Source organism: Halichoerus grypus, chromosome 4 (assembly GCF_964656455.1).
Source record: "Halichoerus grypus chromosome 4, mHalGry1.hap1.1, whole genome shotgun sequence".
In the NCBI taxonomy this organism is placed as follows: Eukaryota; Metazoa; Chordata; class Mammalia; order Carnivora; family Phocidae; genus Halichoerus; species Halichoerus grypus.
In genome coordinates this window covers 10,681,602-10,708,831 of record NC_135715.1, presented here as the reverse complement: position 1 = coordinate 10,708,831, position 27,230 = coordinate 10,681,602, and the positions used below count along the sequence as shown (strand labels likewise).

Here is a 27,230-nt window from a genome sequence, read left to right as displayed (position 1 = left end):
TTGTAAGTTGTCCAGTCCATATGAGTAAGGTTAGAATGATTACATTTTGTGAGGCCTTATTAATTCGCCTACTCTTAACCCCACCTTAAACCATGTAGCGTTGAATAGATCACTGGGTGTATTAGTGCAATATAGTTTTCATGGGGAAAAAACCCGCCCCCGCCCCCACCCCCACCCCCCCCAACCTTACCAGGAATAATAATACTTGACTTTATAAACTTTATAAAATCTGCAATAAACGAAATCATTTTTGGGAGCTACATCACCGCAAATGTTAGTCAAGCAGAAAGAAAGCTGAGCAACAAAGCACTTGTGGAACGAGGCAACATGTCCAGTGTTCCATGTGACACAAGAACAATTAAGAAGCCAGGTCAAATTTGGTGGCTCCTTGTCGGTTAAGCGTCTGCCTTTGGCTCAGGTCGTGATCCTGGGGTCCTGGGATCGAGCCCTGCCTAGGGGTCCCTGCTCAGAGGGAAGCCTGCTTCTCTCTCAACCCGTCCCCCTGCTCATGCTCTCCCCTCCCCTACATGTGCGTGGTCTCTCTCTCAAATAAATCAATAAAATATTTAAAAAAATACTATTGCACGTGTATAAGTGAACTGGGACTAAAGTTAGTTGCCCTTTAGAATTATGAACCAATGTAATAGATAAACTTAAAACCTTATTTATTTTGAGAAATTACTAATCTAATTCCATAAGCACTTATGCTTAAAGGGAATCAATCACCTTAAATAGTTTTTGTTCTCATGAAACACATTTGCTTTTCCCCAATTATTTTCTCAATCACCCTCTTTTTCTCTTCTTCTTTTTTCGTTTTTTTTTTTTTTTGGCAAGAAAGAATGGTCTCTTTGGGGCAGCAGTTTATTTTCTACGAAACAACAGAAGGACTCGCTAGGGCATCCACCAGGGCTTTCTGAAGGAGAATTGTGAAACAATGGGCACGGCTCACATCAATTACACTCTCTGTTCTGACCATAAATTACTCTTTACCACCTACCTCGAAAAGGATCTCAAGATGCTACTTCATGGGGCCTGCGGGAGCGGGGGAGAGAGCAGTCATCTGTCCCCCTCCTCCAAGGCCACTCCCCACCAGCTGAAGCCGGCAATGGATTCCAAAGGGACGGAACTCATCCTCGCCGGCAATACGTACGGGAAATAAATGTCCTTGGACACTACTTCCGCCAAACTGTTAAAATGATCAGTGCTGGCTTGAGCGAGAAGCTCTGACTCAATCCCGTGTGGAAGTTAAAATTCAGTGCTGCCTCTTACCTTCTTTTGTGGCTGTCTTCAGAACACAGGGCTTGGCATATTAGGCCAATTAGGCACAACCAGAGAGCGGCTGGTGCGGTTACCCTCCAGTCGCCGACTGACTTAATGAGGGGGACACAGCCCATTGACCAATCAAAACACAGCCACCAGGGACACAGCAGCAGCCAAGCGTTCAGTGAATAGTAGTAATTATAGTTTATGGCCTGTCAGTCAAAAGGAAAACAAACATGTATTTGATATAGAACTTCTACATGTGTATGTAGTACGCACACACACACACACACACACACACACACACACCTTGAAGCTCCACTTTTGAGGCATCCATAGGCTTCCATTCACGGAGAGCAGTTGTATAAAATAAAATATTGCCCATTGTGATACTGGACACGAGGCCATCGTTTGCAATTTATTAAAGGCGTTCAGATTGTAATAGACAAAAATACAGCGAAGCCACCAGACTCTGCTATATACGTCCCTTATATTTCTGGTCAAAGTATGTCCCATTTACTTAGTGATGCCCAAAGTCTGTGACCCAGGAAATCTGAGGCCCGGGGGTCACCTGTGTGTCTGACAATATTAAGAACAGGGCTTTCCCTTCTTTTGATTTCTATCTCTATGAAATGCACAGCTAAGACTTTGTGGCTTGACACCTTGCCTTCAGAAAAAGCGAAGCTTTACAATAAAGGGAGTCTTGATACTGCTGGACGTTTAAAGATATGTAACCGATGTGGTTGTATTTTGTCTTAATCCCGCTACATCAGTTTTCTTTACAACAAAAGTAATGGGGTCAGGGGACACTTTAGTGAGGCTAGCAGGGAACCTGATGTTTGAAAGAACCACTGCTCTTTAATTTTGTTTCGAATGGAAATACAAAGGGCTTACACCCTCTCCATCCCCTAATAAAACTCGGGTTTCATCCTAGAATATCCTTAGTGAGAGCAAACAAATGTGGAGGTGTTCCGCCGATGGGGGATTTTGTGGGTGTGTTGGGAAGCGAGAAGAGGAGGACAAAGGTGGTGGGATTTGGTGGGCAGAGAAGACAATCCAGCGGGGGACAGGCTCAGCACTCACCCTGACCAACATGCTGTCGGCAAAGGAGGCGGGGTTGTCCACCTCGGTGAACGCGGGCGGGCCGGTGCCCATGATTTTCCAGCGCACGTAGAGCATCCCTGCGCCCCCCGAGGCCAGCAGGGTCATTCTGAAGAGGAGGCCCCCGTTCCTGAGCACGCCAAAGTTCTGAAAGGACAACGCCAAGCCCCTGATGGCGCAGATTTTCAAAAGAGAAGTGCAGCCAAGCTAGGTACAAACGTGCAACAATTCTGCCGGAACTACGCTGACACCGTAGCTTAAAAGGGCCAGCTATTTCAAGATTCAAAACCGCAAGAAATATTTTGAAAATGGCATTTTAAATCAGCTGGTACTTGACATTTTCCATGTCTGGGCTGGAGACAAAAGTCTATACTCACCTCTACTGATTTGTCTTTATGTAGTACCTTCTGGACCATTTCCAGAACATTTAATTTGCCTATCACCAAGATGTCAAAGACTGCATTCAAACCCTGAGGAAGCAAAGCAAGGCAATCAGTAACGGGAGAGCCTCGCTCTGATTAGGCAGCAATTATACTTCACAATTTTATTACTGAATCTTGACAAGAATTGCAGTGGATAAGATAATCATGGAAGGAGTTTTCATCTCTAAAACAGACACCCCACTATTGTTCCTATAAAATCAGCTCATGGTAATATCTCAAATTTATTATCTAGTAAATCCCTCTTGGTCATAATTTCAGAGTCTGCCTAGAAGAGTATTTAAAGATTCAGGATGGCTGGACATTTGGGGTTCCCAGAAGAAGTTCTGCAGAGGTCCCTCTTCCCTTGTTTTTCCTTTACTATAAAACAGTCTCTTAGTTGATGTGACAGAGGGGTTACCTGCACCATAATTATGCCTCAGAAGAGAAAGGCAGCCATCAAACTCGACAACCCAGCCATGTAAATAATTAATCGCACCCCCAGAACGCCAAGTGCGTGCCGATTTCAGCAAGTGCAGTAATAGCAGGGGCACGACATACAAAATAATCTCTGAGAGGGCTTCAGAGATCTCTCAGGTTCGGACTCCTAGCCCGTCTGCTGGTTTTCAGTTCTTGCTGGGCACACAGCCAGACCGCACTTCCCAGCCAGTCCTGCAGTTACAAGTGGTCATATGACTGAGTTCCAGCCTCCGGAATGTGGGTAGAAGTGATGACGCACCATTTTGGAGGTTGGTTATAATCTGGGCACTCTCCGCCTCTTGGTGTCGCCTTGCACCTGGCTGGGATGGACACCATTGGGTCAACTTTGGAAACTACACTCCCAAGATGGCAGCTAGGTGAGCCTTGGATTCCCTTCTCTCGCCGCAGGCAACGTCATCTTGTGGAACTCCCTGCCCCATCTAGATAAGGTGGTCACAATACGTATGGCGTATATGGTTAAAGTTCCCCCTAAATGACCCTAACCTTTTTAATGTGAGGCTTTGTGGGGAAAAAGATCAGAAATCATCAGAAGCCAGTGGTAATTGGTGGCTTCCAGAGCAAGGATGACATCCCTACTTAACCCTCTCCCATAAATGCTAGAAGCCATTAATTATCCAATACACAGGCCAGTGCTGGGTTAATCATGTCAAAGAATTCTGATTTCATCAACTCAGGCGATACAGGATTTTAGTGGGTCACAGCAGACCATTTCTGCCCGGGTGTAAACCATTTTCTAGAAGGCAGAAGCTCCCTGTTGAGCCGCTGCTGTCTTATACCATTTGTTTTTCTCCCCAAGGCATGAGGGGATCTTGTCATCACTTCTGTTTGGCACTCTCCAACTTCCCATTTAAATGCATTATCAAAATGTCCACATTCTAATCACATTTTTGGAAATAGCTAAATTTTACCATATCTTTAGTTACATAAATTCAACCTAGTTCTTTAGCGCTTTTCAAACATTAACGGGAGCCACCTTGGACCTTGTTAAATGGAGATTTTGACCCAGCAGGCCTGGGGGTGGGGTTGGAGGTCCAATAAGCTTCCAAATAAATTTCCAATAAGCTCCCAGATGGTGTTGATGCTGCTGGTCTTTGAGAAGCAAGGGTTTAGAGCAGTGGATGGTTTTGCCACCTGGGGGATGCTTGACAATGTCTAGAGACATTTTAAGTTGTCACAACCAAGGGAGTCCTATTGGCATTTAGAGGGTAGAGGCCAGGGATGTTGCTTAACATGCTACGATGCATAGGACAGCCCTCCCATAAGAAAGAATGATCTAGCCCCAAATGTCAGTAATGCCAAGATTGAGAAACATGGGCTTAGAACTTAAAAAAAAAAAAAACAACTCATGAACTTCAAGTATCTTTGCACAATAATTCTTTCTATGCCATTTTTTAGCTATCTAATCTTAATCTTATAGACTGAGCCTGATAAAACCATGGATCTTTGCTTTGAGTTACATCAAACCCCATAAAGCTTTATCTGCTCTTTCTTTCCCAAGCTATTCCTATATGGGCCATTCAAATCCCATATCTTTGTTTTCCATTTCTCTACCCCTAATCACAGCCCTAATTTCTAAATTTTCCTCTAATAAAGTCAAGCATAAAATTGGCTAGAAAGAAAAAAAGGAAAGTGGATTTCAATGCCTCTCCCTCCCTGGGGCTTCAATTCTGATCAGACATAGGAGGTATACATCTGTACTCTGCAGAGGCTCCTCCTTTCCTCTTTGATATTTCCAGTCGAAGCTGAGCGCAACATACACTCAATGCTTCTCTAACCAGGACCAGAAGCAGGGATGGGGTCAGCCCACTGTATTTAGAACTGCCGAAACAGGAGAGCACCGCAGAAAACTTAAATTGTTCTTTCCTCTTTTTCTACAGCACCTCTCCATGAGAGCTAATCACTGCCTTTTTTTTTTTTTTTTAAGATTTATTTATGGGAGAGAGAGAGAGAAAGAGAGCGAGAGCGCACAAGTGGGAGGAGCAGAGAGAGAGAGAGAATCTCAAGGAGATTCCTCACTGAGCTCAGAGCCCGACGCGGGGCTCCATCTCACCACCCTGAGATCACGACCCGAACCAAAACCAAGAGTTCGACACTTAACTGACTGAGCCACCCAGGCGCCCCAGGAGCTAATCACTCTTTTTTTTTTTTTTTTTTATTCAATTAGCCAACATATAGTATATCATTAGTTTCAGAGGTAGTGTTCAGTAATTCATCAGTTGCGTATAACACCCCGTGCTCATCACATCGCATGCCCTCTTTAATACCCATCACCCGGCTGCCCCATCCCCCACCCACCTCCCTTCCGCAACCCTCAGTTTGCTTCCCAGAGTCAAGAGTCTCTTGTGGTCTGCCTCCCTCTCTGATTTCTTCCCGTTCAGTTCTCCCTCCCTTCCCCTATGATCTTCTGCACGATTTCTTATATTCCACGTATGAACTTCCCACTGCTTGCTAAAGATCATCAACTGAGACAGCCCATTTCCATGCAACATCAGATGTACTGAAAGCACAAGTAACTGGCGGAAGGGTCTATGACAGGCTTGCAATGGGGCTGGGAAACAGAGGCCGGGCCAGCCCAGGACGTCTCTACCGCAGGGGAAGAAAGGGCAGGCCTGACTGCATCTCGGGTCTTACCAGCACGGTGATCCCTTGCTCTTTGCACAGCATGGCCACTGCTCCCAGAAGGATACTCAGCAACACCCAGAACGTAGAATGTGTTCCCTCCTTGTTACCTGCTGATTAAGAAAAATGACAAACATAAAAGCCATGCGATACAGCTCAGGCTTCTTAGCACCAGGAACTACAATTCTAAGCATGCACCTTAAAATAGCCACAGTTTAAAAAGAGTTTGGTCTCCCGATAGCATTTCTCTGTGGGCAAGTGTATTACGTTCCGCATTTCTGGTTAGACAGCCCCTTCTAAATGATATACACACCCAGCCTCAAGGCAGACCCTGGCAGGTGCCCAGAGCCTTTGGGAGGCATTTCGGTGAAGCCCTGGGCCCAGAGCTAGCTCACGGCAGGCTCGCAATGGGGCAAGTTCCTTCGTCCCAACCTGCCAGGCACTTAAGAGGCCACTGTGACAAGCGGTACTGAGACTTGCCCCTGCAAGTGTAAGCATTGCATCTGGTCACAGGCTGACCCCAGCAGCGACTGCTGTTCCTGGCACGGGGGGGATGGCACTGGCCGAGCGGCCCCGAGAAACCCTACGACCGCCCACAGAGGAGTCCAGGGAAAGGCGCAGGCCAGGCTGCGCTGCTGACCTGCATGGGGACTCAAGCCAAAACATCCCTACGGATGTGAACTCTGTAGTACGAAGCCTGGGGTGAGACTGAGCTCAAGTCACCACCAAAAGTCCCTGAACTGCCTTCTGGAAAGGGAGGGTTGGGCTCCATACTGTTTCGTGGGAGGTATTTGCACTTTGGGGGCCAGAGCTGAACTGCGTGAAAGGAGAGGAAAGGCCACATGTGGTGCTCATCTCTGTTCTTCCTTTGGAAGGCCCTCACCTCCTCATCCACACGGACGGTAAACAAACACGTAAAAAAGACATCGGTTTGAAATAGGGCAAAGTGCACCTGCTTGGAGAGCCAAACCTGCAGGAGTGCACCTGCTTGGAGAGCCAAACCTGCAGGAGTGCACCTGCTTGGAGAGCTTGCCTGGGCTGCCTATGCATCTTGGTTCAGTTCTGATGAAAACTGAATTCCACATTCTAGCTCTGCCGTTTACTACGTGACCCTGAGCAAATTACTTACACTCACAGTCTCAATGACCTCATCTATACAATGGAAGCAACATGACCTACCTACTGGTATATTTGAAAGGGGAAAAGTGAACTACCTGGCCATTTGTGTTAAAAATTATATAAACATTCTTGTAAATGCAAATCATATCTGGAAAGCATACAAGAAACCAACCACAGTAGTTTCTGAACAGTTCTAAGAAGAAAATTTTGGGCAGTGGAGGGAGAAAGTCTTACTTTGCATTGTATAGCCTTTCACGTATCCTTTTTTTCTTTTAAAACTATGTGCGTGTTCGGCAGCATCTCTAGCTTCTAGGCATTAGATGCCAGCAGTACTCCCAGCCCTCAGTGGTGACAATCAAAAATGTCACAGGCTTTGCCCAATGTCCCTGGGAGGAGGGGGACAGAAATCACCTGCAGTTGGGACCACTGCCCCGAACCAGTGGTACTGACAATGGGTGGTCTGTGCACCTGCCCTTGGATCCTGTTAGTCATGCAGAGTCTCAGGCCCCACCCACACCTGTGCAATCAGAAACGCGAGGGTGGAGCCCATCTGGCCTTTTAACCAGGCTTCCAGGTGCTTCTGATGCTCGCGAAAGGTTGGAGAGCATCACCCTAAAGAAGAAGCTTGCTCCCAGCCACATCCCTGGGGCTATGCGTGGCTCGTAGGAGCAGCTCAGACTTCTGCTGGTGGAATCCATGACACCTGACTGACTCTGGAAAGGCAACATGTGGTTGGTGAATAAAATTGCCGTCCGCTGTCCACCAGAAAGGGGCCATAAGTTAACAAATGGTAGGGCCACCATGCAGGAATAGAAGCAGTGCCTCTTAGAAGTTGTGCAGACCATCTCCCTTGCACAAGTGATGGAAGTGTTGGAAGTGTTGGCATCCTTTCCAAGACGCTTCCAGCAGGGGCCACATGGCCTTGACTTCAGGACCTTCAGGGATGGGGATTAACTTTCTGCAAGAGCCCATTTCGGTTGGAAACTGTGGGTTGTTGGAATATTTTTTCTTAGGGTGAGCCCACACCTGCCTCCCTTGATGTCAGGTCTTGGCTCTGCTCTCCTCTAGCACCTTTCCAATCGTTCAGGAGGCACCGTGCCTGGAAGCCAACTTCTCATGACCGAAAACCCTTCTAGAGGAGTATACAGAGTCTCATCAAGCCAGCGAAGGGTCATTTCACTTGCAGAAATTAATGACATTCCACGGATGTGAAACCGAAAGAATACAATTACGAGCCAAAAGAACCAACCCCCTTAAACTAATGTGTATTTGAGTGTTTACATATTTATGGGAACTTACTATTTTTGGGGGGTATTTGCTAGTGATCATCAGCAAACAGCATCAAAGCAGATGCCATCCTGGACACCAAAGCTTTTACATAAAATCACGGCCAAAATAACCCTAAAGCGAACACCCTGGTTAGCTCCTTTTGAATGATGATTTTAGGAAAGGCCTCGCAAGTTTCGCCGCACAGCCCAGGGGTCCAGCTGGCTCAATGGAGGTGACCACAGCTCACAATGCACCGTGCCTTCGGACATGTGACGGAGATGGATGGCAGATGCCACCCTTAAGGCTTGTCCTCTCCATGCTGGTGGACATATGGTCCATTGAGCGTTTCTCCCATCACACGTCTTCCTGAGTCTATCAAACCACTCTCAGGATTTTCTCATGTTAGCGGTTGGTTGGTAAATAGGTACCTTTAATTATAAATGAACTCATGTACTACTTGGGGGGGGTCTCCTCCACAGATAAAGGGAGTAAATGACCCCCAGCCCGGCTCCCATGTCCCTCAGGGAGGCCCCTCACAACAGGATCTACTCCAGGCCAGAGTGGGAGATGTGCTGTGGGCCCCAGCCTCTGCCTGCCCCTTCCACGTCCACGAAGCATTAGGTGTGGTGATTCACTAGGAACCATATGGACCTCTCCCCTACTGCCTGGATTGGGTTTTTCTAAGCTTCCTGATTCCCACAATCTGTGCTTGGAACTCTACATGAAACATAACAGGACTTCCCAATATAATGCTCCCTGTTCTTAACATGTAAAGAAGGTCCCTTGGGGTGCCTGCCTGGCTCAGTCGTAGAGCATGCAACTCTTGATCTCGGGGTTGTGAGTTCAAGCCCCACATTGGGTATAGAACTTACTTTAAAAAAAATTTAAGAAAGAAGGTCCCTTGATCATTTTACATTCCCTCCTAGAAAAACTGAATTAGCTTGTATTTTACTTGACTGCGTAACCTGGATGAATTTCCCCCCACCATGGACCAGTGGCTTTGAATAGGAAAAAAAATCCCCAGGCCCTCCATTAAAACACCCAAAGGACGGCTCTTGAAGCACTCCATTAACACAAAGTTAAATTAGTACAGAAATGTGGAAGTAATGGGCTCATGTTCCACTTGCCTGGAATTTAAAATGGTTTTCTCCTTAGATGGCTAAATCAGAGATTTCACTGAATACACAAAAATAACTTATATAGAAAACACAGCTTTCAGATTTACTGATAATCTTCTCCCTAAGCTCACCCCATAATTTCATCACACTTCTCAAATCCCAAATTTCAGCAAGGGACCTGGACACCCCACACCTCTCAAATCCTCTATCATGATTCTTTTGGAAGAGTACCACTCTGTAATTATCTCTTATACTTTTGATTTTGTGCAGACATGTCTGGTAAAAGACGTGTGAGAGCGAATATTTCTTTGCTGAAGAAATTTCTTCAGTTACAGTGATGATTAAGTATTATGCCACTTCTCAACAGTGGCAATTTCTGATCAAAGGCAAAATTTCAGTCGTCAGTTACAAAACCCAGTGATGGCCTCACATTCAGAAAACCGAATTCGATTCCGCCACTGTCCAGAGGAGTAGGCATTCTAGCTGATGAGCTCCTGAAATCTATCTAGTCCCTAGTGAGATGTGTTGTAAGTATAAAATACACACCTGATTTGGAAGACTCGGTATGAAAAAAAGGAATATAAAATATTTCATAATTTTTATACTGATTATTACATATTGAAATTATCATGTTTTTGATATATTTGGCTAAAAGTGTAGTTAAAATTCATCTAACCTGTGTCTTTTTATAATGTGGCTACTAGACACTTAAAAATTACATGCATGGGGGCGCCTGGGTGGCTCAGTCATTGGGCATCTGCCTTCGGCTCGGGTCATGGTCCCAGGGTCCTGGGATCGAGCCCCACATCGGGCTCCCTGCTCAGCGGGAAGCCTGCTTCTCCCTCTCCCACTCCCCCTGCTTGGGTTCCCTCTCTCACAGTGTCTCTCTGTCAAATAAATAAATAAAAATCTAAAAAAAAAAAAAATTACATGCATGGCTCATGCTGTTTTTCTTACTGTCTATACCATGTGCTCAGAGACCCAGTTCACAGATGAAATGATCTGCATGTGGCTTTGTTTGTATTCCAAGCCTTCGAAAACTCAGAAAATATGAAGTGAGTTTGCCTTTTTAAATCTTTCTCCTGCAACTCCTACCAGATTAGCCACTTGACATTACTGGGAGTCGTAAGATTAGGCACACACAAACACTTCACTTTTTCCAGAATTCAAACAGGAAAGCTTAATTTAACTGTTTTTCAATGATTTCATATAAATCAAAGGGGTCCTCTTTACAAATGTGTGGTATGCATGTGCATGATAAACCAAGGCCAATGTACATAGCACTGACAGTATTTCCAGTACAGGGGTGGTCAGGAAAGGCCTTATGAAAATTAAATACTCAACGGGGAAACTGGTTCTGAGCCCAGCCTAGTAGACTTTTGGTAATATGACCTGCGCTAGCATAGTTTTTACCTGTGTAATTCTCCAGATTAAAATTTTTTTTGAGTCTTGATTTGTCAAGGTGACCAATGCTAATAGTTGCCAAGATACAGCATATCTAGATGAATTTGGACTTTGCATTTTTGTGAGTACACTCTTATTTAGTAACTAATGCAAGCCATTCTTTTATTTCCAAGTTTGGGCATTTTAATAGTACAGCTGAAATAGATGATGATAGGCCACCTGCGATACAGCTGGCACTCGACAAAGATTTGGGGAGTCAACAGTTTCATTTCTATGTCTACCAGAAGTCTTATTATATTACCATATTTCTTATGCAATTATGATATGTAATTTATATACCAAAAAGTTAATAATGTGCTCCATGTGAACAAATACAGCCAGAAGTCACATCTTTTCATTTGATATTAATTTAATGTCTTGAAATCTCCTCACGATGGAAAAAATCTCCATCATGAGATGAAAAAAAATCTTTTTTAAAAAAAAATTTAACAAAAAAATGACATAACCCTAATATAACACTGTATGTCAATTATACTGGAATTAAAGTTCTTAAAATTACATAAGGAATAATGAAAAGGTACAGCAAAAATTGATTGTTAATTTTCAATTTAGAGCTGTTAGAAACAGTAACAATTAATCCTGAGAGCCAGATGTCACCTCCGGTGCATTTGCACTTATGAATATTTTTATTCAAAAAAACCTTCCCCAAGTAGGGAATTCTAACTGGGATGTAGCGACACGCAAGCATCTCGGGATGTTGCATGTACCCACAGTTCTCTGTCTCATCTGCATCCAGTCTGCTAAATTGTAATCACCAGTGACCCAGGGGAAGAAGAAAAGAACCATTCTTACACCATGTGACATCTCTCATCACGTAAGACCGCCTGCTCCAGGATAATTATGCAGCGTTAGCAAACATCAACAGTTTATGATCCAGAACTTAATAGACTGGCTTAGAAAATGTTTTCCTTGTTTCACTATATGCCTGCAGCATCTAAGACAATACGACCACGTAGATAAATGGAGGCAAAGGCTAATGGAGTGGAGGGAGTAGAGGGGGAAAAAAAAACCCCACCCCAAAATGCACGAACAGAAACACACTTGTCAGTGCTAACACCCACAAGTGCCAACAGATGTGATCAATTTAATGAAGCGTGTGCCTTGGATTTGGCACTACTATCTTGGGGGGAAGATCTTCTTTCAGAAAAAGCATCACATTGTACGAGCTACCCTGTTCACCGCTCAATGCCTGGCATCCCTACTGCCTCAAAACTGGCACGCCGTGTTGTGTGTGGGAACCACGCCACCCTGACAGGTGGCCCCGACTCCCTCTGCCAGCGAGACACAAGGAGCAGCAGGCTCCCATTCCAAAAGTCGGGGCCAGCCAGGCCGTGCTTACCCCTGCTGAATGAAAGACGTCAAACGTGGCCGTTCTCAAACACCAGCCTGTTTGGGGGGAAATCAAGCAATGCAGGAACCAGAGAAACACGAAGGCAGAGAAAAGAAAATAAACGTGAATACCACCGTCAGAACTCAGTCGGCAAGGACCCCAAATCTAGAAGCAAGAGTCCTAGGCTACGGGAGTTACACAGTCACCTGTTGTTTTTTTTTTTTTTTAGAGCTTCATGATTCTAAGTCAAAGAAAAACAGATGTCTTAAATCAGAATGAAAATGTGAGCACACGATGCCCCAAGAGTAAGAGCTATTCTACTTTATTTAGCTGCCTGAACTACCATAAGGAGAGCAATACAGCAAACAGTTTAAGGACTTGCAACAACTAATACTTGGGACCTTGTCTTTTGTAATAGCTTAGAATTTCAAATGGTTGTTCTTGGTATGTAGCAGATTCATTCCCCTCTTAAAAAGGTTCTCTCCTGCCCACAATAAATGAACTAATTAAATTTCTCTTATTATGGGGTGCCTGGGTGGCTCAGTCCTCACTCCCATGAAACAAGTATTTTAAATTATTTGTTTAAAAGAGAAATTGTGGGGCTCCTGGGTGGCTCAGTTGGTCAGGCATCTGCTTTCAGCTCAGGTCATGATCCCGGGGTCCTGGGATGGAGCCTGCTTCTCCCTCTCCTCCCTGCTCATGCTCCCTGTTGCTCTGTCTCAATCTCATAAATAAATAAATAAATAAATAAATAAATAAATAAATAAATCTTAAAAAGAGAGAGAGAAATTGTTTTGGCTAGTCTACCATGTTTACTGTGCAGAGAGATTATCTGTTTTCAATCCAAAATACTAGGCTTTAAAAGAGGTGTCAATGTTGACAAGATGTCTCATCATAAGAATAACAGTTTTTTTTGGGCATTCAGAAATGATGACGAGCGCACCGTCAACTTTATCTGTGTTTTTCTTTTTTGAAGAAAAAGTATGGTTTTGGGCACCTGGGTGGCTCAGTCAGTTAAGCATCTGCCTTCGGCTCAGGTCATGATCCCAGGGTCCTGAGATCGAGCCCCACATCGGGCTCCCTGTTCAACAGGGGAGCCTGCTTCTCCCTCTCCCTCTGCCCCTGCTCATGTGCTCTCTCTCTCTCGCTCACTCTGTCTCTCAAATGAATAAATAAAATCTTAAAAAAAAAAGGTATGGTTTCCCTCATAAAGACATTTATTTTTTTAAAAAGGATTCTGTAGCAAAAGATCTGCATGGAGATATTCTAAGCACCCCATCACAAAAAAAAAAAAAAGCAGACAGAAATATTATGTGAGTAGTTTTTTTTTATTTTCTGAAAATGTAAGGATTCTAGAGGTTAGCACAGAATTGCTTGTTAAATAAACTCTGGCAGTTAAAAATTGTCCTAAGCTTTATAATAACAGACACTGCATCTATAAAGAAAGCTAATGAGGTTATCAAAAAGAAATGTATCCTTTGAAAGAGCTTTTTAACTAGTTAAAACCACTAATTTCAGAGTACTCAATGTTTTGTTCCCTTATAAAATATATTAAAAACCTTTCTTGAACTACAAGTTTCCATGCACCTGATGCTAGGCCTTTCTTTGAATTTATGTTCAGATCCCAAAAGAACAAAGACCAGGTCACTTTAAACCTTAAGTTTAAACAATAAATAGCATTATTATTTGCATCCAATAAATACTGGACTAAACTTCTACCACAATGGAGCTTTGATTCTCGGTGGAACACTTACAAACATGTGGATAACATGAGCGTCTGGCACAAGGACTCGCCATCGCCATGACAATGTGTTCACTGCATGTGTTTACTCCTCGGCTGTTTGTACAATCCACACTGATGAGACAGGGGAAGACAAAAAATGAGTGACTATTTCTTAATATATCTCAAAGTCCAAATGAAAAAAATATACACCTGAATGTCCATTAGTATCAACCACTCTGCTCTGTTGGACTGAAGGAAATTTAACAGAGATGAAAGAAATTAGCAGCATAAACAAAACTACCATATGATCCAGCAATTCTAATTCTGGGTCTTTATCCAATGGAAATGAACTCACTATCTCAAAAAGATATTGCACCCTCATGTTCACTACGTTATTTAAAACAGCCAACACATGAGGACTGTGTCTACTGGCGGATGAATGGAATAAAGAAAAATTGTTTTATACACATACGTATATACAATTGTTTTATATACACATATACATACATGTTTATATATACACACATTCTCTCTCTCTCTCTAAAATACTATATGTTACATATACTATAAAATACACAGCATATATAATACTATGTAATATTGTGGCATATTACTATATACTATATATATGTATATACACACGATATACTATATACTATGGTATATTATAATATATCATGTAATACCATAACACAGTATAACATACTACACTACAGTATATAACACTACAGTACAGTATTATACACATAAGATATACAGTATAAACTACTGTACTATAATATATATAGTATACATATAAAATACCTACTGTGTGTACATATATGTATATATGCACAGTGTAAACAGAATGGAGTATTACTCAGACATAAAAAAGAAGGAAATCCTTCCATTTGTAACATGTTTGGACCTTGAGGGCATTATGTTAAGTAAAATAAGTCAGAGAAAAACAAATACTGCATGATCTCACTTAGATGTAGAATTATTTTTTTTATTTTTTTATTTTTTTTAAGATTTTATTTATTTATTTGAGAGAGAGAATGAGAGAGAGAGAGAGAGAGAGCATGAGATGGGGGAGGGTCAGAGGGAGAAGCAGACTCCCCGCTGAGCAGGGAGCCCGATGCGGGACTCGATCCCGGGACTCCAGGATCATGACCTGAGCCGAAGGCAGTCGCTTAACCAACTGAGCCACCCAGGCGCCCCTAGATGTAGAATTAAAAACCAAACTCATAGATAGAATAGATTGGTGGCCGCCAGAGGAGGGAAGGTGCGCAGCCAAAAGGTAAAGATTCCGTTACAAACCCTGGGGATGGAATGTACAGCATGGTGACTAGAGTTAACAACACTGCGTTGCATACTTGAAAGTTGCAAGAGAGTCGGTCTTAAAAGTTCTCATCACAAGAAAAGAAATGTGTAACTATATATGGTGATGGATGCTAACTACACTTGTTGTGGTGATCGATTCACAATATATGCAAATATTGAATTGTTGTTTTGTATACATAAAACTAATAAAACGTGATAGGTCAATTATATCTCAAAGAAAAAAAAGAAAATGCACATTCCAAGGGAAACAAACAAAAAAAGAAATTAACAGTACAAAGGCCATAGTCATCAATGCTGCCTAAATGCACTATGACAAGAAGGAACTACTTACTGAGTGCCCAGGGCGAGTTGCGTACAGGAAGGAAAAAGCTAACAAGGAAGTATGGAAAACCAGAACATTCTACTCCTTGAGCATTGTGAATACTGACAGCTTTATTTTAATCAAAATATACTAGACTGTAAGCCCTTTGAGGCACAGACTGTGTCCTTCTAGTTTTTGTATCCCCAACACAGGACACAGGAACTGGTACAAAGGACACCCTTAATGTTTCATTATTGGTGAAAGAATGAATGACCAAATTGATAAGCCTCTATGCTAGTTTAGAATAGAATCAGAAAAAGTGTTATCATGGATGTCTTACCAGAATTACTTTTGCATATAGGGTTCTTTTTTTTTTTTTTTAAAGATTTTATTTATTTGACAGAGAGAGACACAGTGAGAGAGGGAACACAAGCAGGGGGAGTGGGAGAGGGAGAAGCAGGCTTCCCGCTGAGCAGGGAGCCCGATGCGGGGCTCGATCCCAGGACCCTGGGACCATGACCTGAGCCGAAGGCAGACGCCCAACGACTGAGCCACCCAGGTGCCCCTGTTCGGACTGCTTCTTCTCTGCACAGCTATTATTAGTATATGAGTCTTGCCCCTCTTTAAAAAGACTCTTAGCCACCATAGGTATGAAGTTGAACCTTAACATGATGTGTAAGGATTATTCCAGAGAGTTGTTCTCCATAAACAAAGAATTAGTTTCTACTCTTAGTATGTTAAAAAGGAGTATGGAAAATCTGAAACACAGAAAAGTGGCTGAAACCATAGTGCCTCTGTCAACAGAGACTAGCAAACTTCATGGGCACCAGTCCTGGGGCGGGGCGGGGGGGGTTGTGGTGTGGATAATGAAACAAAGGGGCATTTGAGAGAAAGGAGGGGAGGGGTGGCTGGCAGAGCAAAGGGGGCTGTCTGATGTGAGGGGAGCCGGGTGGGAGGGGGAGGCCAGGGTGGGGCATCTGGTCACTGTGTCCTGCCCTGCTCTGCCTGCTCCCGGGTCCACCAGGTGGGGCTCAGGGCACAGAGCCATTGGGGGGGGAGGATCACAGAACTGCTGTCTGTTTCAGACATGGGGCTTCCCCCCAGTAAGCTAATAACTGAGTGTAAGCCTTTCTCTTTCGAATCCAGGTTTCTCTGTGCCTCCACACCTGCAAGGAACTTGGTAGGCCGAATTCAATCATGCCCTCCATACTCTGTGATGTGAAAACAATACATGGGAACTGAAAAGAGCAGTGAAAACCAACTCAGAATGATAGAGAGTGCAGATTGAGGGATGGATGTTTTCAACCACCTACTTTAAACTCACAAGAAAAAAAAATGATCATGATCTGTAACTCAAAGCCTACCTGGGCAGGTGGATACAATCAGAGGACAGAAAGGACACAAAAGACCACAGCCAATAATAACTTTCAGGGTCAAGACCCGGAGGCTGGATGCGCGGAGAGGGTCAACCTCCTAGCTTTACATTTTCCAATAGCTGAATAAGCTGACAGGGACTGTAAAAGACCATTCCAGTCTGGAATTAGGGCCACAGGCTTCATTTTAATCTACTCTTTCCTTTTCCTGAAGGGGGGGTTCAAGTGAACAGGAAAACAGATCCTGGGAAGGTGTGTGTGTGTGGGGGGGTGCTGTAGACAAGAGGTCAACACTTTTTCAAAGACCTCCTAATTGGTCCATTTGTCTTCTGTTCTAAGTAACTTCAACCTAATGAAAACCTATGCATATTCTTTTTTTTTTTTTTAGATTTTATTCATTTATTTGACAGAGAGACACAGTGAGAAAGGGAACACAAGCAGGGGGAGTAGGAGAGGGAGAAGCAGGCTTCCCGCCGAGCAGGGAGCCCGATGTGGGGCTCGATCCCAGGACCCTGGGATCATGACCTGAGCCGAAGGCAGCGGTTTAACGACTGAGCCACCCAGGTGCCCCAATCTATTCATATTCTCTCCGTAGAAGTCACATCTACCACTGCTATCTGTGTGCAAACATTAAATATTTCCGGGTTAACTTTCTGGACAACATTTACACACATCACATTAAAGGCCCAACAATCTCTTTCCCATTTTAAAGCAAATATATAAACGTCAAAAGAATGCTAGTAGACCGAAAAAGAAAGGTCATATTGCTACTACAGTTAACATAGTTCCATTAGGACTGGAATATACTGCACCAGTTTCTCAAGAATCAATGTATTTGTTGAAAAGTCATCACACATTAGAGCACTTTTACCTTTGGTATCAGTTTCCAGAGGCTTTATTAAAAAACGTATCTTCTGTAAAGATGGCTCTCAGAAATAATTTTGTAATTTACAAATGAATTCAAAACAGATGCATATCAAAATATGTACATTGTGAAATAAAAAGGTCAGTATTGGGGCGCCTGGAGGGCTCAGTCGGTTAAGCGTCTGCCTTTGGCTCAGGTCATGATCCCAGGGCCCTGGGATCAAGCCCCACATTGGGCTCCCTGCTCTGCGGGGAGCCTGCTTCTCCCTCTCCCTCTGCTCGTGTGCGCGCTCTCTCAAACGTATAAATAATCTTTTGTTTTAAATTTATTTATTTGACAGAGAGACAGTGAGAGAGGGAACACAAGCAGGCAGATGCTTAATGACTGAGCCACCCAGGTGCCCCTCAAACGTATAAATAATCTTTAAAAAAATGATCAATGTTAAAGGAACCAAGAAAAGAATGTAAGATGTCTTTAGTTTTGTTCCATTCTGCGAGAATACTCCACATTAAAGGAGGCTAATACATGTATCAGTTCAGTTGACAGAAGAACTTTTAGTCTCCTGATAGTTTTTTCATTATTTCACCAAAGTAATCTTTAGAAGTAGTAAGAAGTTTTAGTCTATCTCCTAAATTATGTGTCCCACATGTTAAATCTATCAACATTTAGATTTTCTTCAAAAAACACTTCTGATGTCTTTGACATGCACTCAGAATAAGGAATAGATTCTTTAAGGCAGGGATATGTTAAAATTAATAAAATGATTCTTCATAAAACTTTAAATAGAGTCATCTTTGGGAAAGGCCAACAGATTTAATTTTTAATTTTCTTTAGGAAAAATACGACTGATAAATTATCTTCTGTAATTGCAAATCCAGATTTGCCACCTGAAGAACATGTAGTACCACCGTGTGAAATGAGCAAGGGAGTGAGCAGTAAATGGACCCCCTCTCCCACTCCCACTGGGACCCAGTCTTACGGAAAAGCCACACGATGTGCTTTGAGGCTGCGTCAGGTGCACTCCTCCCCCACCACCCCGCTTCCCCCACCAAATCCCTGGCGCCATGTGTCCTCAGGAATTTTATGATCATGATAGGTAGGGAGGTCTCAGCCCCAGGAAGGGCTGGACATGGCTTACTGCTAAGTTAGCTTTCAGTCTCAGGAAGCAAAGTTACCACCAATATTCTCTGTACTGGAAGCTGTTCTATTCAGCTGTCCCTAACCTCTCTGCTGTGTCAGAAACACGGTGAGTCACAAGAAAACTAGTGGTTTTATCTCAGTATGATAAAATAATGGTAACAAAAGGGGGTGCAGAGCGGTTGGGTGTAACCGAGTTCTGAGTGAGCCTGGTACAGTCTGGGGCCACTGGGGTCACCCTTTGGCTGTGTCCTAGCAGCGCCGTCGGCTTGAGAGAACAGATGCTCCGAGACAATCTGCCCCACGTTCCACCTGTACAGGACGGGATGGAGGAGGGACCGTGAGTGAAAAATCTCACAGGTCCTCCCCAACCACTCCTGGAAACTATGGATAGTTTCTCCATGGATGTTCAAGGTATATAACTATAAATACCTAGAACATCCAAACTAGGAGAGTTTACAACCCTGCCTAAATCTTTTTGTAGAAAAAAAGTAAGGGTTAAAAGGAAGTCTCTTGGGTACACCAATGTTCAAAGCAGCATTATTCACAGTAGCCAAAAGGTAGAAACAACCCAAATGCCCACCGACAGATAAACAGACAAATGAGATGTGCTATATACATACAATGGAATTATTCAGCCTTGAAAGAAATGCTGACACATGTGCTCCAGCATGGAGAACCTTGAGGATGTTATGCTCAGCGAAATAAGCCGGACACAAAAGGACAAATGTATGATTCCACTTACATGACGTACCTAGAACAGTTAAATTCATGGACAGAGAGCAGAATGGTGGTCGCCAGGGGCTAAGGAAGGCGGGGGTGGGGAGTTACTGTTTAATGGGTGCAGTTTCAGTTTTGCAAGATGAACAAGTTCTGGACATGGACAGTGGTGATGGTTACAGAACAAGGGGAATGTATTTAGTGTGCTCAACTGGTACATGAAAAATGGTTAAAATGGTCACTTGTATGTTATGTCTATTCTACCACAATAAAAATAAGGGGAAAAAGTCTATTGGGGTTTAAATAATAGAACTAATGCTTTGCTTTTCACATCTGCTAGGGAACTCCCACTGGTATCCAGGACATTAAAAAGTCACAAGAGAGGAATCTGGTCGCTGTGCATTTTCACCTTAGGATGGCACTTCTTGAAAGGCAGACTGTGTTAGAAACTGTTTCAGAATCCTGAAAGCAGACAGTGTGGTGAAGCGGCCTCGCCAACATTTACCATGGGGAGCGACACCACCTAGGAGTCGTAGGGAGGGAGATAAAACGAAGGAGATGCCGTTCAACCTTCTAAATGGTTGTCTTCCAAACCTACAGAGACCTGGGGAGAGGCAGAGCCCCAGGCCTCAGGGATGGCCCCACGTGGGCAAAGGGCTGGAGAGGAGGCGGTGGGGGAGGGGCGGGAAGCAGAGTCAACTGTTTTAATTTTAGAAAAGGTGTCTTTTTTAAAAATTGGGAAATGAGTTCATAGTTACTGTCTGGCTTATTACTTATGTATCAACTGCATTCTTTTGTCTCAAAAATTCTGTAAATTTATTCTAGTTGCCTATTCTAATATTTTGAGCTTTTCATGTTTAATTGTTAAATTATATTATTACAGTTTGGTGTTAAATTTTCCCTCCCACTTCTATAAGAAAAATATTAAGTCATTAACTATTCACTTGTTTCATGTAATGTTGGGAGGAAAAAAATTCTAAGGAATATATCGTCTAGTTGTCTGAGATAAACCCAATGTTTTAAAGATTAAAAAAGCATGTCATCAGAATCTGTTGATTCTTAATCTGGTAACTCACCTGGCCTTTAAAAAAAAAAAACAAACCAACTCTTCTAAAAAACAAAAAACATACAAAAGTGGAGATATGGCTCTAGTGACTTTTATGTCCCCTAACTTAGCTTAAATAATTATTGACTTCTGGCTAATCTGACAACATGCTTCCTGCCTCCTCTCAGAGTATTTTGAAGTAAATCCCAGACATTATACCATTTCATCCATAAATATTTCAGCACGTGTTTCTAAAAGAAAAGGATTGTTTTTTAAAACACACCTGTGATGCCATTATCATGCCTAATATTTTAACAATTTGTTAACAGAATTGAATGTGCCTCCTGGTTTGTTTGTTTGTTTATTTATTCAAGAGGGAGAGAGACTGCATGCGGGGAGGGGGTTTGGGGAGGGGCAGACGGAGATGGAGAGAGAGAATTCCAAGCAGACTCCGCCTGAGGGTGGAGCCTGACATGGGGCTCCATCTCACGACCCTGAGATCATGACCTGAGCCGAAATCAAGAGTCGGATGCTCAACCGACTGAGCCACTCAGGTGCCCGCCCCCCACCCCCGGTTATTTTTCATGATGGTTTTGATAAACTTTGCCTCATCGGTCCAATGAGTACAGGGAAGCAGATGAGCACAAGGCAGCTGGCCTTGGCTTTGAAGTGAGTTAGACTCCAGTGAGTTAGACTCCAGTGTGAACCCAGTTCTGCCATAAATAGCTATGTGACCCCCAACAAAGTTACTGCAACATCTGGAAAAATGGGAAAGTAATTCCACCTACTTTAAAGATTGTTACATAATTGAGAAAAAATATATATACGTATATATACAAGTGCCCATAGACGGTCAAGAAATGGCAGCTATTATATTAACAGCAAAGTCATCTATGTTCCTAAATAAAAACTGCTGGAAACCCCTGTTAATCATTACTAAAAAAATTTTGGAACCACTCAGATGGTGACAGCTACCGTGGGAATCACCTGTCTCAGAGCAGGGCAAACTTTGCAAAGGACCAGGCAGGAAGTGTCCCAGGCTTTGAGGCCAGCTGGTGTGTAGGGACGCTGAGAAACTTTGCCATTGTAGGGCCGAAGCGGCCAGACAAAATGAAAATAAATGGGTGTGCCTCTTTCAATAAAACTTTGTATATGGACACTGGAATCTGAATTTCATGTCACTTTTTATATGTCACAAAAGGTTATTACCGTTTTTTATTTCCCAACCATTTAAAAGTGTAAAAAGCAGAGAGCTGATGACGAGTCAAGTGCAGGCAGCCGGAACACCGTTACGTGTGGCATCCCCGTGCCGGGCAGCCAGGGCCCGATGCCCGGAGGCCCCCATCCTGCCCATCCACCGCCTGCCAATCCTGCCTGTCCTCCAGGCTTCTTTCAACTCTGCCAGTGGCTCCCCAGGGGAATCCAGCTCCCCTGACCCAGGGTGCGCCCCCTCCTCTGGTGCCACAATGAGGGTATCCAGGATGCCAACCCCATGGTCCTCACGCAGCACCTACTCCGGACATGCCCCCTGTGAATCCCTTGGCACATGGCCTGGTAGGACCAGGAATGGTGATGGACAAGAAAATGGGGAAGAAAATGAAGAAAGTTCATAAAAAGATGCACCAGCACCACAAGCATGACAAGCGTTCCTCCTCCTCTTCTTCCAGCACGGACTCTGACCGGATACCGAGCCTGGACCCTTCCCTCAAGCCTCTCCAGGTCCGCTCTCCCATCAAGCTTCAGGTGCCTTCTCGTGCTGGGGAAAATTAGCCCTCGCGTCCCTCCTCCCTCCTCCACCAGTCTGAGCCTTCCGCTGGCTGCGTTCAGCCAAATGAGAAAGGAATTACCATGGGCCAGCAAAGACCGTCTTTTCACTATCGGGATAGAAACTTTCAGCTGAGTTTAGCAGGAGAATGATTTTTTGAGGACAGTGAGACCTTTGAGCTAAATGCTGAAGATGAGTTTAAGATCTATAAAATGTGATTTTTTAAAAAAAATTCTTTTGAATACTCGTGGTTGCGAGGTGTTGTGGAAGTTTAATTATGGAAAAAAAGAAACTGCACCATTTTTGCAGTGGTAAAAAAATATGTAAAAATCACTGTTAAAATTTGCCGCAGTGACCGTTAAATTAGATAGTTTAGATAAATTAGATAGCTCAATGCGTACTTGGAAAAAACAACTCATTCTTAGCTTGCGGGCCACATGAGAAGGGATAACAGGCTGGATTTGGCTCCTGGGTCCCTTCATTTAGTAACCCTGACATTTCCACTTCACCAGCCCCAGCGCACAAAATTCTGAATGAGGGCTCTGCTCTTCATTATCAATAAGAGATAAATTCACGGGAGAAACCAAAGTACAAGTATTAGTATATGACAATAATATGAAAGACCTGGCAGCCTGGACCACACCTGAGCTTTGAGAAACTCTGTGGAAAAGCCTCAAGCAGGCCAAGGTCCACGTGCGCTCCTGCTTAAAGCTTAAAAGGCTCCACTCCAACATTCCAGAGGAAATCATCCCACTCACCTTCCCTCTTGTCCCCTTCCCCCAAATAGAAACCATTAACTGTGAGATACAAGGAGAGTTCTACAATCCATACACTTCTGACTTCTCCAGGTAACAGAAATTGAGTGTAGAACTTTTGCTGGAGCTTGTAGGCATGACAGGTACATAAGCTGAATTCATCACATCCAGTGTCTACGATAAAGCAATTGGGAAGGTCCGACTTGACTTGGGGATGACTGGAATCCATACACTGAGCAGACTCAGACAGGGATTTTGCAGCATCTCGGTCAATGCACCTGCTGTGCCGCCCCAAGCCATTCCTCCACGTCCCCCCCCACCCCAACACACACACTCAATGAGCCATTTCAACTCCAGCAACAAGGACTTTCTTTGTACATATTAATACCAATGACAAAACCAAGAATTTCATAATCCAGGTCCATATCCACAGCTATTCATTCATTTTAGACTTTTTCTATTTTTCTCCCGGAGAGGTTTTAATAAAGAATAAACAAAAGTGTTCTTCCCCTGCAATTTTACTGCAAATAAAATGACAAAAATCAATCACAGCTGCTTTAGGGAACAGCAGAAACTCTTGGTTTCACCACCCTAGAAGGCTCCCGTGTGAATGCTAATGTATGAACTTTGTATTATTAAAAACGCAACGGAGTAAACACGTAGCTGAAGAGAGACCTTTTGGCCCACATTCTCTCAAAATGATAAAATTATATAAACCGATAATTTCCCATCTCAAAATTAAGAAGGCAAACATCATGCTTACTTTCTCTAAATGCTTTACAGTAGCCAAGGAAAGATAACAGAAAGAACAGGGCCCCAAGGAGGTCTGCGCGGCCGACAACACCAGCAACCTTGAAAGAAGAAGAAAAAAAGATTTACATAAAAAAAAAGTTAAAAAAATCCTAAACTTAGGAAACATAAAAAATTTCTTAGAAATGAAAGGCAAAAACCTTACTAGATTCTGTCATCTATTAAAATGACTGTGCAACAGTCCTGTGGTCTTATCTTACGATAGGGTTTTCTTTTCCCTCTTTGGACTAAGACTTGAGCTAGTTGCTTCCGAGAGATCGGGATGGGCAGGATTGTGTACCGCTGGCTGTTCTGGGAGCAGGAACCCCATCACAGCACCCTGCACCCTACAGCCCAGACACCTGTGCTGCTGATAGCCCCCGAGTGGATTTACAACGGAAAATGTTATCAGCTCAAAGGGCAGAATATTTAGTAAAGAAAATTTGATTGGAGACATGGAGGAAAGGTGGGAAGTAAATGTGAAAAGTCATCAGGCAAACAGAAAAAGGTAGAGGAACAATCCCGCAAAGCCACCTCTGCCACTGTTCCTCCCTTCAAGACCAAAACCGGTTCGGGGGGGTTAACCTGGAAAGCAGAATGCTTCGAACGTGATTGAGAAGGAAGATGAAGACAGAAGAAAATGTCTACCATTTCTTTCCGCCATGACTGCCCTCTCCTTCTTTACCTTAGTGATAACAAAGCAATGTAAAATTTGTGTCTCACATCACATCCAGTAACCGTTCTCCACACATCTCCTGGCAGAGAAAGACAGAAAACTCCACTCGGGAGTGTGGGTCTGGCTTACGTAGCACGCTTGGCTAACCAGCACTTGGAGGTGACATACCAAAGCTCTACTGGGCTTCTCTAGGTATTACTCCAGTAGCTGGTAAGTTACTCTTAAAGGACGGGGACTATGAAATGTGGGACAGAATAAAGACGAAGCTATAAATGGAGGTAAGAGAATAAACAATTAACGTGCAATTACTATGTTTACATTTGATTCCCAACTATGTGGACAAGCAATGGCTAAAAAGAATGCCTTTGAGCAATAATTTCCCACTACCCTGGCTAGATATAAAATGCTGGAGGTGATTATCCATTTTGATCGTTAATTTCTGACAGCAGTGCACGTGGCAATGCAAGGTGTCACATGATTGTTAAGACTGAAGGAGCTGATGAATCCAACCCACAGGGAAAACCCTCCCAAGAAGGAAGCTAAGGACAAACAAAGGTTCAACAGATCTGGAACAAGCATGCCAATATGCCAGAGGGTTAAGCAGTACAATGACTTCATGAGTGCAGGGACCACATAATGGGAGTTCTTGAATACTCCAGCCTGCAACTCACTCAGTCAGGGACCCGGGAAAATCGGGCTGCAGGTAAACTGAACAGTGCCTGGCACGCAGTAGGTGCGCCTGGCACGCAGTAGGTGCGGGCTCACTGTTAGTTCCCCACAAGAATCCTGACGCGTGCTTCTGTAAGCAGCGGGGGCAGAAAGGAATGGACAAAGGCACCGGAGCTCAGGATGAGAGGCAGGTGTTGCGGTGAGGGCACTGTGGTGAGTGACAAAGCCAGGACACCGAGAGGGAAGGGAGGGGCATCTTCCATCTGCACCTATCTACAGCGCCCGAGGATGGCCCTGAATCCCAAAGCCTCACAGAACATAAAGTAATCCAAACCCATGCAGAGAAGCTTATCCAAAGGGGTCCCTAAAGTAAGGGGCTCAGGAGAAGCAGAGGGTGGGGTGGTGACGGGTCGGAAAACAAGGTTTACTGAAATGAGTGAGGGGAGGGAAGTGTTTGGATAAATACCAGGGATGAGGCCAAAACAACCAGCCTTAACCACCTGTTACCTAGATAGCTAAGGTACATTTAAAGACCTGCACTAAAATGAAGGTTAAACATGATAAACTTATTTTTTTTAAATGTATATTTATTTATTTTAGAGAGAGATAGAGCATGCATGTGCGTGTGTGTGTGTGTGTGTGTGTGTGTGTGGGGTGAAGATCAGAGGGAGAGGGAGAGAGAATCTCAAGCAGACTCCACACTGAGCACAGAGCCCAACGTGGGGCTTGATCTCACGGCCCTGAGATCACGACCTGAGCCGAAACCAAGTGTCAAACACTCAACTGACTTGAGTCACCCAGGTGCCCCCATGATAAGCTTATTTTTAAACAAACATTCTTTGGCTAGTTGGTGAAAATACTCCCAAGTGCTTAAGCAATTGTACATGACATTATCCGACATAAAGAAAAACAGATTTTAAAAAGTATGGCAGGTGTTTTAAAGTAAAAAGAGATTTAGTCCTTACAAAGAATTTTTGACATCATGATTAAAGACAGACTTCACAGAGAAAACATTTTTAAGGGCTATCCAAGGAAGCACTGAGTCCACTTGTTTGGGGAATGGGCAAGACTATAGAGAGATTTTATTTTTCTTTTCTGATATTTGCATAGTATGTATTTCTAGGCAAAGGTCTTTATAATAGCCTTTGTAGGCTGTTCTCTTTTTCTTACAAGTGAAAGGGAGCAGACTCTGCCATCCTCAGATATGCCACTTTGGCATATTGATTATTTTGAATTAAAGGTACTTGAGAAATAGCCAGTTTCTCAAAAGGACGATCTGACCATCCTTTGTCCCCCTGAAAGCAGGAAATAAATCTCTCCTATGAAAAGCACCCTCCCTCTATTAGCAGGCTAGAAGGCATCCTCATCCCCAGAAGTAGGGAGTTTAGGGCCTGAGAAGGATACATAAACAACCCTTGTTACTTCATTAATTCACTACCCCAAGCGCAAACCCCTTTGTCCTGCCATTTCTTCACAAATTTAGAAATCCTTCCTGCTTTGGACACTTCTTTGAATCTCATATTTTTATGGGGCTCCAGTACATTTTATGGGGCTCCAGAAATTAAATTTTTCTCCCATTAACCTATCTTATGTCGATTTAATTATAAGGCCAGCCAAAGAACCTAGGAGGGAAGAAGGGAAAATGTTTCCACCCCTACAGAGGTAACCGTTAACACTCATATTGGGGTTTTCTAGAGAAAATTCCCTCAAATCTATAGAGCAGGTCGTGTTGTTTCCCCACTAGGAACAAACTGCATAGGGGTTGTTAAGAAGGAATTAGAGGAAGGGAAAGTGGGAATCTTCCCTACCTAATACCTTCAGTATTAAACTCTGGGTTTGTGCACAGACAGAACTCCTAAGGAGGCCTGAGTTTCCCTCTTTGATACTAA

General features: G+C 43.5%; 1 protein-coding gene across 4 annotated transcripts in view; it reads right to left on the bottom strand.

Moving 5' to 3' along the window:
• The window catches only part of TMTC4 (transmembrane O-mannosyltransferase targeting cadherins 4), a 63,711-nt gene that overhangs the window by 22,197 nt on the left and 14,284 nt on the right, over positions 1–27,230 (bottom strand). For 3 of the 4 annotated variants that reach the window (XM_036097798.2, XM_036097780.2, XM_036097788.2), the window contains exons 5-9: positions 23,971–24,058; positions 5,913–6,013; positions 2,739–2,831; positions 2,344–2,508; positions 1,270–1,472 (exon numbers count right to left, since the gene is read on the bottom strand). In XM_036097798.2, coding sequence (XP_035953691.2) covers positions 1,270–1,472; positions 2,344–2,508; positions 2,739–2,831; positions 5,913–6,013; positions 23,971–24,058 — 650 coding nt within the window. The remainder of the gene's footprint in view (positions 1–1,269; positions 1,473–2,343; positions 2,509–2,738; positions 2,832–5,912; positions 6,014–23,970; positions 24,059–27,230) is intronic. The other variant, XM_078070122.1, reaches the window with a different exon arrangement.